At 43.9% G+C, this 17,164-nt stretch overlaps 1 protein-coding gene across 1 annotated transcript in view; it reads left to right on the top strand.

Moving 5' to 3' along the window:
* LOC129868078 (exocyst complex component 3-like) overlaps positions 1-16,933 on the top strand; it is a 30,129-nt gene extending 13,196 nt beyond the window's left edge. Inside the window, exons 6-13 of the mRNA XM_055941694.1 lie at positions 1,652-1,762; positions 4,099-4,199; positions 4,303-4,413; positions 6,948-7,083; positions 7,806-7,928; positions 11,153-11,308; positions 13,219-13,340; positions 16,271-16,933. Of these exons, the coding sequence (XP_055797669.1) occupies positions 1,652-1,762; positions 4,099-4,199; positions 4,303-4,413; positions 6,948-7,083; positions 7,806-7,928; positions 11,153-11,308; positions 13,219-13,340; positions 16,271-16,589 (1,179 nt within the window). The 3' untranslated portion in view covers positions 16,590-16,933. The remainder of the gene's footprint in view (positions 1-1,651; positions 1,763-4,098; positions 4,200-4,302; positions 4,414-6,947; positions 7,084-7,805; positions 7,929-11,152; positions 11,309-13,218; positions 13,341-16,270) is intronic.
* The last annotated feature ends 231 nt before the right edge of the window (positions 16,934-17,164 follow it).

The following is a 17,164-nucleotide window of genomic DNA, read 5'->3' as shown; positions in this document are numbered from 1 at the left end:
CCACATTGATCTGGTACTGGTACTCCCTGTATATAGCTCCACATTGATCTGGTACCTGTACTCCCTGTATATAGCTCCACATTGATCTGGTACTGGTACTCTCTGTATATAGCTCCACATTGATCTGGTACTGGTACTCTCTGTATATAGCTCCACATTGATCTGGTACTGGTACTCCCTGTATATAGCTCCACATTGATCTGGTACTGGTACTCCCTGTATATAGCTCCACATTGATCTGGTACTGGTACTCCCTGTATATAGCTCCACATTGATCTGGTACTGGTACTCCCTGTATATAGCTCCACATTGATCTGGTACCTGTACTCCCTGTATATAGCTCCACATTGATCTGGTACTGGTACTCTCTGTATATAGCTCCACATTGATCTGGTACTGGTACTCCCTGTATATAGCTCCACATTGATCTGGTACTGGTACTACCTGTATATAGTTCCACATTGATCTGGTACTGGTACTAACCTGTATATAGCTCCACATTGATCTGGTACTGGTACTCCCTGTATATAGCTCCACATTGATCTGGTACTGGTACTCCCTGTATATAGCTCCACATTGATCTGGTACTGGTACTCCCTGTATATAGCTCCACATTGATCTGGTACTGGTACTCCCTGTATATAGCTCCACATTGATCTGGTACTCCCTGTATATAGCTCCACATTGATCTGGTACTAGTACTGCCTGTTTATAGCTCCATATTGATCTGGTACTGGTACTAACCTGTATATAGCTCCACATTGATCTGGTACTGGTGCTCCCTGTATATAGTTCCACATTGATCTGGTACTGGTACTCCCTGTTTATAGCTCCACATTGATCTGGTACTGGTACTCCCTGTATATAGCTCCACATTGATCTGGTACTGGTACTCCCTGTATATAGCTCCACATTGATCTGGTACTGGTACTACCTGTATATAGCTCCACATTGATCTGGTACTGGTACTCCCTGCATATAACTCCACATTGATCTGGTACTGGTACTCCCTGTATATAGCTCCACATTGATCTGGTACTGGTACTCTCTGTATATAGCTCCACATTGATCTGGTACTGGTACTCCCTGTATATAGCTCCACATTGATCTGGTACTGGTACTCCCTGTATATAGCTCCATTATTGTGCATTTTATTCCTCTTGTGCTACTATTTTTCTTTTTATTATACATTTTAACTCTGCATTGTTGGGAAGGGCTCGTAAGCAAGCATTTCAAGTCTACACCCGTTGTACTTGGCCCGTGTGACAGATAACATTTTATTTCATTTTATTTGGAGGGTATTTTCTTGCTCCCCAAGTCACCGCAAATCACATACAGTAGTGTTTTGAAAATCATTGTTTTAACTTTCGATGATATCATCAGGTAGAACTTTTTAATTTTATATATCTTTCTACAAAACATAGAAATGCGCCATTTTCACATATGTAGAGACTGGTATTGTGATGACGATAATGAAAATTCGGTTGAAAAGTGGTGGAATTGTCCATTAATACTGAACACTGTCGGGGAAAAAAAATCCCACCTACTGAGGTAATGGTTCTGGCACTGATCTAACGGTACTGAAACTTCCCATACTTGTTTCTTGGGTAGGCAATGGACTTTATGGTTGTGTGTGTTCTGTTTATCGCAGGAAAAGGTGTCCACAGAGCTCACTCAGGTTCTGGATGAGGAGGAGAGGCGGTGGGCCCAAACGCTGCACATAGAGGAGTACCAGTCCAATCTGGCCCGCTCTGTCATCCAGGTCTGTCACACTATTTATTTTCATTATTTTTATTTTACCTTTGTTTAAACAGGTAGGCAAGTTGAGAACAAGTTCTCATTTACAACTGCGACCTGGCCAAGATAAAGCAAAGCAGTTTGACACATACAACAACACAGAGTTACACATGGAGTAAAGCAAACATACAGTCAATAATACAGTACAAAAACAAGTCTGTATACAATATGAGCAAATGAGGTGAGATAAGGGAGGTAAAGGCAATATAAAGGCCACGGTGGCGAAGTAAATAAAATATAGCAATTAAAAACACTGGAATTATAGATTTGCTGTAGGTGAATGTGCAAAGTAGAAATACTGGGGTGCAAGGGAGCAAAATAAATAAATAAATAAATAAATACAGTAGGGGATGAGGTAATTGTTTGGGCTATTTATAGATGGGCTATGTACAGGTGCAGTGATCTGTGAGCTGCTCTGACAGCTGGTGCTTAAAGCTGGTGAGGGAGATAAGTGTTTCCAGTTTCAGAGATTTTTGTAGTTCGTTCCAGTCATTGGCAGCAGAGAACTGGAAGGAGAGGCGGCCAAAGGAGGAATTGGCCCTGGGGGTGACCAGTAAAATACACCTGCTGGAGCGCGTGCTACGGGTGGGTGCTGCTATGGTGACCAGCGAGCTGAGATAAGGCGGGACTTTACCTAGCAGGGTCTTGTAGATGACCTGGAACCAGTGAATTTGGCGACGAGTATGAAGCGAGGGCCAGCCAACAAGAGCGTACAGGTCGCAGTGGTGTGTAGTATATGGGGCTTTGGTGACAAAACGGATGGCACTGTGATAGACTGCATCCAATTTGTTGAGTAGAGTGTTGGAGGCTATTTTGTAAATGACATCGCCGAAGTCGAGGATCGGTAGGATGGTCAGTTTTATGAGGGTTAGTTTGGCAGCATGAGTGAAAGATGCTTTGTTGCGAAATAGGAAGCCAATTCTAGATTTAACTTTGGATTGGAGATGTTTGATGTGAGTCTGGAAGGAGAGTTTACAGTCTAACCAGACACCTAGGTATTTGTAGTTAGTCCACATATTCTAAGTCAGAACCGTCCAGAGTAGTGATGGTGGGTGGGCGGGCAGGTGTAGGCAGCGATCGGTTGAAGTGCATTTAAGAGCATTTGGAGGCCACGGAAGGAGAGTTGTATGACATTGAAGCTCGTCTGGAGGTTAATTAACACAGTGTCCAAAGAAGGACCAGAAGTATACAGAATGGTGTTGTCTGTGTAGAGGTGGATCAGAGACTCGCCAGCAGCAAGAGCGACATCATTGATGTATCCAGAGAAAAGAGTTGACCCAAGAATTGAACCCTGTGGAACCCCCATAGAGACTGCCAGAGGCCCGGACTACAGGCCCTCCGATTTGACACACCGAACTCTATTGGAAAAGTAGTTGGTGAACCAGGCGAGGCAATCATTTGAGAAACCAAGGCTGTTGAGGTTGTGGTGATTGACAGAGTCGAAAGCCTTGGCCAGGTCAATGAATATGGCTGCACAGTATTGTTTCTTATCGATGGAGGTTAAGATATCGTTTAGGACCTTGAGTGTGGCTGAGGTGCACCCATGATAAGCTCTGAAACCATATTGTATAGTGGAGAAGGTACGGTGGGATTCGAAATGGTCGGTAATCTGTTTGTTAACTTGGCTTTCGAAGACCTTAGAAAGTCAGGGTAGGATAGATATAGGTCTGTAGCAGTTTGGGTTAAGAGTGTCTCCCCCTTTGAAGAGGGGGATGACCGCTGCTGCTTTCCAATCTTTGGGAATCTCAGACGACATGAAAGAGAGGTTGAACAGGCTAGTAATAGGGGTTGCAACAATTTCGGCAGATCATTTTAGAAAGAAAGGGTCCAGATTGTCTAGCCCGGCTGATTTGTAGGGGTCCAGATTTTGCAGCTCTTTCAGAACATCAGCTGACTGGATTAGAGAGAAGGAGAAATGGGGAAGGCTTGGGCGAGTTGCTGTGGGCGGTGCAGTGCTGTTGACCGGGGTAGGGGTAGCCAAGTGGAAAGCATGGCCATCCGTAGAAAAATGCTTATTGAAATTCTCAATTATAGTGGATTTATCGGTGGTGACAGAGTTTCCTATCCTCAGTGCAGTGGTCAGCTGGGAGGAGGTGCTCTTATTCTCCATGGACTTTACAGTGTCCCAGAACTATCACTCAGAGACACTACTGTACAGTAGATCTGTAGGTCACCATTGGACATTGTGGCAAACAACTCAAAGACATTTGTAAATCTCCCATTAATATAGGAGTGACCTATTTTGGATGGTTGGATTTTGAAGTTCCTGCTCTGATCAGTATCTGTGCGTGGTTGTTACAGAGACTAAAGGTAGACCTGGACAGATCCACAGCTGTAAGCCAGTTTCTGGGGGCCAGGGTGGCCCGCTGCAATCTCAATGGACTGTCTGACTTCCTATATAGGTGAGGAGAAGATGTGTTTATAAAGACATGGACATTGAGTTCAATCAACAACCTCAATGTGAATCAATATATGGATTTAATTTCATAATGTTACTATGTCCAGTTTCCAGAGAAAGGTGGAGATGTTCCATGAGACCCAGGCTGAGTTTGGGGACCGGGGTGATGGATACGTCTCCAGGACCATCTCTCTGGTCAACTGCTGCCCGCCTCTCAGGTAGATACCCAGACAGAGAAGTCATCTCCTATGGCATCTGTGTTAACTGATGCTCCAATCAAATGCTTATCGAAAACGTGTATTTTTCAGTTGGTGAAGTGGTAAATGAGACTAGAGCGTCTCCAGTTAGCTAGCTAACATTGCTTACAATTAGTTGGCAATCTTGTTAAAGTTGATAAGTAAAATTGTATTTGTCACATGCTCCAAATACAACAAGTGCAGACTTTACTGTGAAAAGCTTACTTACGAGCCCTTTCCCAACAATGTAGTTAAAAAGTAAGACAATTAGCAAATAGATAAAAAAGAAAATAGTAGCACAATAAAATAACAATAACGAGGCCATATACAGGCTATATACAAGGAGTAGTGGTACCGAGTCAGTGTACTGGGTTACGAGGTAGTTGGGGTGATTGATTGAGGTAATATATACATGTAGGTTTGGTTAGGTGATTGATTGAAGTACTATGCACATGTAGGTAGGGGTAAAAGCAAAAAGTCTGGGTAGCTATTTGATTAACTGTATAGTAGTCTTATGGATTTGGGGTAGAAGCTGTTAAGCAGCCTTTTGTTCCCAGACTTGATTTTCCGGTCCCGGAAGATTTTTAGGCCCTTCCTCTGACATCGCCTGGTATAGAGGTCCTGGATGACAGGGAGCTCAGCCCCAGTGATGTACTGGGCCATACGCACTACCCTCTGATGCACCTTGCGGTCGGATGCCGAGCAGTTGCCATGCCAAGCGGTGATGCAGCCAGTCAAGATGCTCTCAATGGTGCAGCTGCAGAACTTTTCAAGGATCTGAGGGCCCATGCCAAAGCTTTAGCCTCCTGGGGGGGGGGGGGGGGGTGGAGCATTGTAGTGTCCTCTTCACGACTGTGTGGATGTGTTTGCACCATGGTATGTCCTTAGCGATGTGGACACAGAGGAACTTGACGCTCCACCGTCGTGTCGTCGGCAAACTTAATGATGGTGTTGGAGTTGTGTGCGACTACACAGTTGTGGGTGGGAGTACAGGAGTACAGGTGGGAGCTAAGGACGGGGGGACCCCGTGTTGAGGGTCAGTGTGGCAGATGTGTTTTTGCCTACCCTCGTCAGAAAGTCCAGTATCCAATTGCAGAGTGAGGTGTTTAATCCCAAAGTCCTTAGTTTAGTGATGAGCTTGGAGGGCACTATGTAGTCAGTAAACAGCATTCTCACATACGTAGGTGTTCCTTTTGTCCAGGTGGGAAAGGGCAGTGTGGAGTGCAATAGAGATTGCATCACCTGTGGAATCTGTTGGGGCGGTATGCGAATTGGAGTGGGTCCAGGGTGTCTGGGATGATGGTGTTGATGTGAGCCACAACCACAATTTCAAAGCATTTTATGGCTACATATGTGAGTGCTATGGGTCGATAGTCATTTAGACAGGTTACCTTGGCGTTCTTGGGTACGTGGACTATGGTGGTCTGCTTGAAACATATGTCCTGTATTGATATGGGAGAGGTTGAAAATGTCTGTGAAGACGCATGCCAGCTGGTCAGCGCATGCTCTGAGTACGCATCCTGGTAATCCGTCTGGCCCTACGGCCACATCAGATGAGCGTCAGAGCCGGTGTAATAGGATTTGATCTTTGTCCTGTATTGACACTTTGCCTGTTTGATGGTTCGTCGGTCGTAGGGGGATTTCTTATAAGCGTCCGGATTTGTGACCTTCTCCTTGAAAGCCAGACCTCTAGCCTTTAGTTCAGTGCAGATGTTGCCTGTTATCTTGGCTTTTGGTTAGGATATGCACGTACCGTCACTGTGGGGACTACATCGTCAAAGCACTTATTATTGAAGCCGATGACTGATGTGGTAAACTCCTCAATGCCATCGGGTGACTCCTGGAACATGTTCCAATCTGTGCTAACGAAACAGTCCTGTAGCTTAGCGTCTGCTTCATCGGATCACTTCCGTATTGAGCATATCACTGGTACTTCCTGTTTGAGTTTTTGCTTGTAAGCAGGAATTAAGAGGATGGAGTTATGGTCAGATTTGCCAAATGCAGGGTGAGGTAGGGCTTTGCATGCACCACTGTGTGTAGAGTTTTTTTTGCCTCTATTTGCACAGGAGACATGCTGGTAGAAATTAGTTAAAACAGATTTCAGTTTCCCTGCATTAAAATCCCCGGGCCATTAGGAGCGCCGCATCTTCTTGTTTTCTTCTGGCCCTATAAAGCTTGTTATGTGTGGTCTTAGTGCCAGCATCGGGCTGTGGTGGTAAATAGACAGCTACGAAAAATATAGATGAAAACTCTGTTGGTAAATAGTGTGGTATGTAGCTTATCATGAGGAGTTTTAACTCAGGCAAGTAGAACCTTCAGACTTCCTTAATATTAATGATCATGCACCAACTGTTGTTGACAAAGGGACAAATAGATCACATGGTCAAATTAGGTTATCCACATTATTAAGGTTGTAAATGGTTCAAACGTGTTTTCCAAGTCAGAAGTACGAGTTTCAGATCATTCTGACACTACCTGAACTCACCAACAGTGTTTGCATTCCACTTTTTGTGTAGATCCTTTGTACAGCGTTGCAGGCAGTGTGACCCACAGAGCAATGAGGAGTCCACACAGAGAGCTAACTCCTCCCTGGACAGGATTGTTAACCAATCAGTGATGGTTCTGACGGAAAGACTATTTGAGCACATCAGGGTGAGGCAATGTGCTTTTTAAATGTATCCTCCTTTGATAGGGCGCAAAAAATGTTTTCCTTTATGTCAATTTATTGACACAAAACATACATTTATCTAAACATTCCTTCCCCAATACACACCTTGCCAATTCCACACTCATATATAACTGATTGTCACGCTCGTCCTCCTCCTCGTCTGAGGAGGAGCAAGGATCGGACCAAAATGCAGCGTATTGTGAAGACATAATCTCGTTTATTTAAACAAAGACGAAAAACACTCGAACAAACTACAAAATAACAAAACGACGTGAACAGACCTGAATTTGAGAACATAAAACATGAACGCACGAACAGGTAGGAACAAACGACTGAACGAAACGAAACAGTACCATGTGGTGAAACAAACACAGACACAGCAACAATCACCCGCAAACAAACAGTGTGAACAGCCTACCTAAATATGGTTCTCAATCAGAAGAAACGTAAAACACCTGCCCCTGATTGAGAACCATATCAGGCTAGTTAACAACCCTAAACATAGAAACAAATAACATAGACTGCCCACCCCAACTCATGCCCTGAACATACTAAACAAAGACAAAACAAAGGAAATAAGGTCAGGGACGTGACACTGATCAAACACAAACACACATGTTCTAACGTTTACACAGATGTGCATTTTGCAATAGGAGCATAATGTTCATCACTTCATGTGGGTCAAAGCTGTATATTTCTGTTCCAGCCGTTCTTTGACAAGCTGGTGAAAAGGAAGTGGCTAAACAACACTGAGGCCTTTGAGGCCATCGAAGCAAGCGTCAAACAACACTTTAAGAAGTTCAGAAGAATGGACTGCCCACCTTATCAGGTCTCCACCAATGACCACATACCTAACACATGATAACATGTTGCACAAAATACATGCAATAAATATTTGCCCTTTCTATCCCAATATATTTAGTTTATCAACAGTTACAGTGCCTTCGGAAAGTATTCAGACCCCTTGACTTTTTCCACATTTTGTTAGGTTACAGCCTTATTCTAAAATTGATTCAATTGTTTTTTCCCCCCTCGTCAATCTACACACATACCCCATAATGACAAAGCAAAAACAGGTTTTTAGAAATGTTTGCTAATTTATTGCAAATGAAAAACTTTTATAACACATTTACATAAGCATTCAGACTCTTTACTCTGTACTATGTTGAAGCAACTCTGGCGGCGATTACAGCCTCGAGTCTTCTTGGGTATGACGCAACAAGCTTGGCACACCAGTATTTGTGGAGTTTCTCCCATTCTTCTCTGCAGATCCTCTCAAGCTCTGTCAGGTTGGATGGGGAGCTTTGCTGCACAGCTATTTTCAGGTATCTCCAGAGATGTTCGATCGGGTTCAAGTCTGGGCTCTGGCTGGGCCACTCAAGGACATTCAGAGACTTGTGCCGAAGCAACTCCTGCGTTGTCTTGGCTGTGTGCTTAGGGACTTGGCCTGTTGGAAGGTGAAGCTATGCCACAGTCTGAGGTCCTGAGAGCTCTGGAACAGGTTTTCATCAAGGATCTCTCTGTATTTGCTCTGTTCATCTTTCCCGACTAGTCTGAAGCTATGCCACAGTCTGAGGTCCTGAGAGCTCTGGAACAGGTTTTATCAAGGATCTCTCTGTATTTGCTCCGTTCATCAATCCTGACTAGTCTCCCAGTCCCTGCCGCTTTAAAACATCCCCACAGCATAATTATGCCACCACCATTATTCACAGTGGGGATGGTGCCAGGTTTCCTCCAGATGTGATGCTTGGCATGCAGGCCAAGAGTTCAATGTTGGTTTCATCAGACCAGAGAATATTATTTCTCATGGTCTGCGTGTCTTTATGTGCCTTTTGTCAAACTCCAGTAGGGCTGTCATGTCCCTTTTACTGAGGAGTGGCTTCCATCTGGCCACTCTACCAGAAAGGCATGATTGGTGGTGTGCTGCAGAGATGGTTGTCCTTCTGGAAGGTTCTCCCATCTCCACAGAGGAACTCCAGAGCTCTGTCAGAGTGACCATCCGGTTCTTGGTCACCTCTCTGACCAAGGCCCTTCTCCCCTGATTGCTCAGTTTCGCCGGGCGGCCAGCTCTAGAAAGGGTCTTGGTGGTTCTACTTCTTCCATTTAAGAATGTTGGAGGCCACTGTTTTCTTGGGGACCTTCAATGCTGCAGAAATGTTTTGGTTCCCTTCCCCAGATCTGTGCCTCGACACAATCCTGTTTCGGCGCTCTACGGGCAATTCCTTCGATCTCATGGATTGTTTTTTTCTCTGACATGCAATGTCAACTGTGTGACCTTATATAGAGAGGCGTGTGACTTTCCTAATCATGTCCAATCAATTGAATTGACCACAGGTGAACTCCAGTCAAGTTGTAGAAACATCTCAAGGATGATCATCAAATCAAATCAAGTTTATTTTATATAGCCCTTCGTACATCAGCTAATATCTCGAAGTGCTGTACAGAAACCCAGCCTAAAACCCCAAACAGCAAGCAATGCAGGTGTAGAAGCACGGTGGCTAGGAAAAACTCCTTAGAAAGGCCAAAACCTAGGAAGAAACCTAGAGAGGAACCAGGCTATGAGGGGTGGCCAGTCCTCTTCTGGCTGTGCCGGGTGGAGATTATAACAGAACATGGCCAAGATGTTCAAATGTTCATAAATGACCAGCATGGTCAAATAATAATCAGGAGTAAATGTCAGTTGGCTTTTCATAGCCGATCATTAACAGTATCTCTACCGCTCCTGCGGTCTCTAGAGAGTTGAAAACAGCAGGTCTGGGACAGGTAGCACGTCCGGTGGACGGGTCAGGGTTCCATAGCCGCAGGCAGAACAGTTGAAACTGGAACAGCAGCAAGGCCAGGTGGACTGGGGACAGCAAGGAGTCATCATGCCCGGTAGTCCTGACGCATGGTCCTAGGGCTCAGGTCCTCCGAGAGAGAGAAAAAAAGAGAGGAGAGAATTAGAGAGAGCATACTTATATTCACACAGGACACCGGATAAGACAGGAGAAGTACTCCAGATATAACCAACTGACCCTAGCCCCCCGACACATAAACTACTGCAGCATAAATACTGGAGGCTGAGACAGGAGGGGTCAGGAGACACTGTGGCCCCATCCGATGATACCCCCGGACAGGGCCAAACAGGAAGGTTATAACCCCACCCACTTTGCCAAAGCACAGCCCCCGCACCACTAGAGGGATATCTTCAACCACCAACCTACAATTCTGAGACAAGGCCGAGTATAGCCCTCAAAGATCTCCACCACAGCACAAACCAAGGGGAGGCGCCAACCCAGACAGGAAGATCACGTCAGTAGCTCAACCGACTCAAGTGCCGCACCCCTCCTAGGGACGGCATGAAAGAGCACCAGTAAGCCAATGACTCAGCCCCTGTAATAGGGTTAGACGCAGAGAATCCCAGTGGAGAGAGGGGAACCGGCCAGGCAGAGACAGCAAGGGCGGTTCGTTGCTCCAGAGCCTTTCCGTTCACCTTCACACTCCTGGGCCAGACTACACTCAATCATATGACCTACTGAAGAGATAAGTCTTCAGTAAAGACTTAAAGGTTGAGACCGAGTCTGCGTCTCTCACATGGGTAGGCAGACCATTCCATAAAAATGGAGATCTATAGGAGAAAGCCCTGCCTCCAGCTGTTTGCTTAGAAATTCTAGGGACAATTAGGAGGCCTGCGTCTTGTGACCGTAGCGTACGTGTAGGTATGTACGGCAGGACCAACTCGGAAAGATAGGTAGGAGCAAGCCCATGTAACGATCAACGGAGACAGGATGCATCTGAGCTGAATTTCTAGTCTCATAGCAAAGAGTTTGAATACTTATGTAAATATGTTTTTTTCTGTTTCTAAAATTTCTTAAAACCTGTTTTCGCTTTGCCATTATGGGTTATTGTGTGTAGATTGCTAAGGATTCTTTCTTTATTTTTTCATCCATTTTAGGATAAGGCTGTAACGTAACAAAATGTAGAAAAAGTCAAGGGGTCTGAATTCTTTCTGAAGGCACTGTATGTTATGATTGAGGGACTGAATGGTTGAGTGGTTGACTGTTTGATTGACAGATACTGGTGGGGGAGATACACAGGCGGGTTTTGGTGGAGTATTTGCGTGCGATTATGCGAGGACGGGTCATCTGCACATCATCGAAGATGAGGAAGAGGATGGCATTCCGACTGCAGGACGAGGCCAAGCAGCTCAAAGGGCTCTTTAAAGACCTGGTCAGTCATCCCTCTGATTTACGGTCGTAATGACCATAAACAACTACAGTTGAAGTAAGAAGTTTACATACAGGTTGGAGTCATTAAAACTTGTTTTTCTCCACAAATGTCTTGTTAACAAACTATAGTTTTGGCAAGTTGGTTAGGACATCTACTTTGTATATGACACAAGTAATTTCTCCAACAATTGTTTACAGACAGATTATTTCACTTATAATTCACTGTATCACAATTCCAGTGGGTCAGAAGTTTACATACACTAAGTTGACTGTGCCTTTAAACAGCTTGGAAAATTCCAGAAAAGGATGTCATGGCTTTAGAAGCTTCTGATAGGCTAATTGACATCATTTGAGTCAATTGGAGGTGTACCTGTAGTTGTATTTCAAGGCCTACCTTCAAACTCAGTGCCTCTTCGCTTGACATCATGGGGAAATCAAAATAAATCAGGCAAGACCTCAGAAAAAAATTGTAGACCTCCACAAGTCTGGTTCATCCTTGGTAGCAATTTCCAAACGCCTGAAGGTACCACGTTCATCTGTACAAACAATAGTATGCAAGTAAAAACCACGTGACCATGCAGCCGTCATACCGCTCAGGAAGGAGACACAAGACACGAGTCTCCTAGAGATGAACATACTTTGGTGCGAAAGGTGCAAATCAATCCCAGAACAACAGCAAAGGACCTTGTGAAGATGTGGGATGAAACAGGTACAAAAGTATCCATATCCACAGTAAAATGAGTCCTATATCGACATAACCTTAAAGGCTGCTCAGCATTATGTCCTCTGGTCTGATGAAACAAAAATAGAACTGTTTGACTATAATGACCATTGTTATATTTGGGGGGAAAAGGGGGAGGCTTGCAAGCCGAAGAACACCATCCCAACCGTGAAGCACGGGGGTGGCAGCATCATGTTTTGGGGGTGCTTTGCTGCAGGAGGGAGGGAGTGGTGCACTTCACAAAATAGATGGCATCATGAGGAAGGACAATTATGTGGATATATTGAAGCAACATCACAAGACATTAGTCAGGAAGTTAAAGCTTGGTCATAAATGGGTCTTCCAAATGGACAATGACCCCAAGCATACTTCCAAAGGTTTGGCAAAATGGCTTAAGGACAACAAAGTGAAGGTATTGGAGTGGCCATCACAAATTCCTGACCTCAATCCCATAGAAAATTTGTGAGCAGAACTGGAAAAAGCATGTGCGAGCAAGGAGGCCTACAAACCTGATCCAGTTACACCAGCTCTGTCAGGAGTAATGGGCCAAAATTCACCCAACTTATTGTGGAAGGCTACCCGAAACGTTTGACCCAAGTTAAACAATTTAAACGCAATGCTACCAAATACTAATTGAGTGTATGTAAACTTCTGACCCACTAGGAATGTGATGAAATAAATAAAAGCTGAAATAAATCATTCTCTCTGTTATTATTCTGACATTTCACATTATTAAAATAAAATGGTGATCCCAACTGACCTAAGACAGGGAATTTTTACTAGAATTAAATGTCAGGAATTGTGAAAAACTTAGTTTTAATGTATTTGCCTAAGGTGTATGCAAACTTCCGACTTCAACTGTATCTGAACGCGATAAGATGATTTAGCTTAACACTTCCAACAACTGTTTTGTAAACCCAATTAACCATTTATGGTCCAAGACAGCACCTTTTATTCTAAGAATGTAGGACTACAAATCTTGATAGATGATTTTGGTGCATGATGTTGGTATTAATGTCTATGGGTACGTCCACACAGAGCTTTTGTGTCAGAAAATGATGGATTGCACCTATCTGTTGATGGCTGATGGACAATGAGATGATTGACCTTTGTACTTATGCAACTCGTCCATATCATTTGTTTTACACATTTTTTTAATTACTTATCTTACATAATATTTTCTCTTTCAGGAGTCAGGATCCTCTTGGCTGGACAGTGTTCTCGCTCACCTGGCTGACATCATTCTCCTGGAGGACACTCCGTCCATCCAGATGGAGGTTGCTGTTCTGGTGAAAGAGTTTCCAGACATACGGTAAGGCTTTTCACCATTTTGGGGAATACAGTGTTGCGCAATGTTTTGAAAGTCCAGAGTTGGAAAACAATGAACAAATTGGCAAATATCGTTCATTGGGCACCATTTCCTATATACGCTATGCCACAGTACCCAGAACCTACATGCCACGGTGCAGTTTCACAAAGTGCTATTTTTGACATCTGGACCAAGGTAGCCGAATTTAAGTCCACATATAGACTTTCTGTTGACACAATAGGTCAAAACAAGGGAAAAAAGCATGGGAACATACCAGTATTAACCCTTTACACTCCTGCCTGTATAAAAGTTGAAAATGGCAAATTTGGGCACTGATAAACGACTAAATTGGAACGCAGTATCTGTAAAATATCAAGCTACACATGACGTCAGAGCTCTGGCTCTGAGCTTAACAACGCTGTATGGGTTTAGACTGACAGCCGTTCTGAACTTGATCACCTTGCGTGACAAGAAGTTGCCCCCATCCCACCCACTAAGGAAGCTGCAGCTGTACATAGTCCATCTGTAAACTACCCACCCAATTTACCTACCTCACCCCCATACTGCTTTTATTTATTTACTTTTCTGCTCTTTTGCACACCAGTATCTCTTCTTGCACATGATCATCTGATGATTTATCACTCCAGTGTTAATCTGCTAAATTGTAATTATTCGATTTATTGCCTACCTCATGCCTTTTGCACACATTGTATATAGATTCTCTTTTTTCTACCATGTTATTGACTTGTTTATTGTTTACTCCATGTGTAACTCTGTGTTGTTGTCTGTTCACACTGCTATGCTTTATCTTGGCCAGGTCGCAGTTGCAAATGAGAACTTGTTCTCAACTAGCCTACCTGGTTAAATAAATGTGAAATAAAAATAAAATAAAAAAATAATTGGGCAACTTTTGCAAATGTTTTGTTGTCTGAGTGAGGGAAATGCTGTAAATTAAGAGGACTATAATAAATACCGCTTTGATATCATACAAGCAAGCCAAACACCCATGAGTCCAAATGTGCACTTCACATTTCCATATCATAAAACTCATGTCATATACAGCATCAATGTTTATGATCATTATGTTTGATGTACAGTAACAAGATGACATGGCATCATACCCTGGTTTGTTCAGAACAGAATGAGTATATATGTTTCTCTATTGTGAAGAAAATTAGCACGGAACAAGCAATAACATGATCTGATTCCCTGAATTGCATTGTGAAAGCCTAATGCTGTAATATCGTATTTTATAACCTAGCTAGTCATGTTGGCAATAGAACAAGCTTAAAAATGATGCCCACCTGGCCCAGATAGCAATTTATAATGGACTGTTCTTGGATTGCATAAACAACAACAGTAATTGTGTGAGTGCTGGGATGCAGGGTTGTGTTCCAAACAAAAAACCTACAAGTGTGCTTTTTGTAGTTCATCAACGGCATAGCTAGGAGGGCTGGAAAAAAACACCAATAGTTGAAGACTACTTTGAGTCATAAAAGTGCATTAAAATGACTTAGGAACTGTGAACACTTTGGAGAGGTGTGTGACCACTCTCACTCAATCCCTTGTAATTAGTTTTGGCTTATGTTCCACCTAACCCACATTTTCCAGGAATATTCCTATCATATTACTGAATGTATCTAGAGTATTGTCAGATTTCCTTATCAACAAATGTGACGAAAAGTACAGTAAATGTAAAATGCACATAAAATCATTGGATTCAGTATTGTGTCAGGTGAACTGCTGCATCCTCACCTTTGTCCTAATAATTTCCCCAGAATTTCCAAACTTTTTCCTTTCAATTGCTACCATGGTTATGCATTTCATATTTATTCTGTAAGAAACATTTCAATTTAGTCCATATAGGTTGAGTTGTACTGGCTTTATTCTTGGAGATGACCAAGGGGCTGTTTTGAGTGGCAGAGGCTGGAGGGCCCCACAAGGTCCCAGGCCCCTTGTTGTTTATGTGTTTTGTGGGGTCAACTAAGGGCTGGCTAGTTGGCTGCATACCCAATGTGTGACGCATGATCCGTGGCCAGGCAGACAGGAAGCTGCTGCAGAGTACTTCCTGTTCCTGCCACCCTGTGAGAGACAGTCTGGTGCCACGCTCTGGAATCAAAGGAGGGAGCTGCAGCAGGTCAAGCCAACCTGGACACATGTTAACTCACTCAGGCACAAGAAGTCTCTGCAAGCATCACTCTTTTGTTTTATTTTTTTATTTTTTTTATTTTTTATCAATTTTATCCCATTTTCTCCACAATTTTTCGTAGTATCCAATCGCTAGTAATTACTATCTTGTCTCATCGCTACAACTCCCGTATGGGCTCGGGAGAGACGAAGGTCGAAAGCCATGCGTCCTCCGAAGCACAACCCAACCAAGCCGCACTGCTTCTTAACACAGCGCGCCTCCAACTCGGAAGCCAGCCGCACCAATGTGTCGGAGGAAACACCGTGTACCTGGCCCCTTGGTTAGCGCGCACTGCGCCCGGCCCGCCACAGGAGTCGCTGGAGCGCGATGAGACAAGGATATCCCTACCGGCCAAACCCTCCCTAACCCGGATGACGCTATGCCAATTGTGCGTCGCCCCACGGACCTCCCGGTCGCGAACCCAGAGACTCTGGTGGCGCAGCTAGCACTGCGATGCAGTGCTCCAGACCACTGCGCCACCCGGGAGGCCCCACTCTTTTGTTTTCTTACTAGCTGCTTGTATTTTCATAGATCAAAGTCTGCCGTCTACCACTGGGACTCCCCCATATGTCCATTTGGGGTGAAATATAATTAAAAAAATTAGCAATAGATCAACTGAACATAATAAGTCATGGCCCTTTGCTCTACAACATGATTGAATCATGAAGCTATCTGAAACCACCGAAACACACTAACATCGGTCTCTATCTTCCCTCCCTATCTTTCCTTTCTCTTCCTACCACAGGAAGAAGCACATCTCCACCCTGCTAAATGTGCGGGGGATGATATGTCAGGCGGAGCGCCAGGAGATCTTGAACGTGGTCCGAGACTTTGAGAGCAGCAACAGCTCTACCCTGCCATGCAGGGATCACGCCCTCTTCTCGGACATCCCTGTCACCTCCGAGGTACATTGCATCAACCTGGGCCTCATCCGTGTTGCCATGACCCTCGCCAACTGGTTCTCAGAGGCCCGGCTTCGACGACACCGTAAGAGAAGCCCCAGGAACAGAACCACGCTGCCACCGGAACACCTGAAAGAGGACAAGGATATGGATTATGATTGACTTCAAGGAAATCGTATGGAGTTGATGCACATTAAGTGTTTGGTAGAACAGAGGCTCGCTCACCCGTAATTCTGTATCCATGTGTGCATTTCTTTGACTACTTGATACTGATGGAGCTTTATGATCGGATTGTTTGGATTTCTGCTTTAAATAAGAGAGGTAGAGGTTTGTTGATGACGACAATTCGAAGAGTACTCCATCTTAAATTCTGTCATATTACTGTATGTGCTGCGACTACTACAATGGGGCAGAATCACAAACTACTGTGAAACTTACTACTACTGATAAGAAATGCAAAGTCCCCATAGAAACATGAAATTAAATGTTTTTAATTCATCTGTAAATGATCTTCCCACTCATTTACAGACATTTGAATGGAATGTGATAAGAAGAAGAACTTGACATCAGGTACCACAGATACAAGCCCATCTACTGTACTTCAAGCTCAGATTTTTCTTCATGTTTAGAATCATTTTGTAAACCTCATTGGGTAACACTTTACATTAAGGTGTAATTGTATACATTTATAAGTAGTTAATAAACTGCTTAAAGATAGCTTACATGACTGCACAATT

This window comes from Salvelinus fontinalis, chromosome 13 (genome assembly GCF_029448725.1).
Source record: "Salvelinus fontinalis isolate EN_2023a chromosome 13, ASM2944872v1, whole genome shotgun sequence".
NCBI classification, from domain to species: Eukaryota; Metazoa; Chordata; class Actinopteri; order Salmoniformes; family Salmonidae; genus Salvelinus; species Salvelinus fontinalis.
This window is presented reverse-complemented; position numbering and strand designations above follow the sequence as displayed.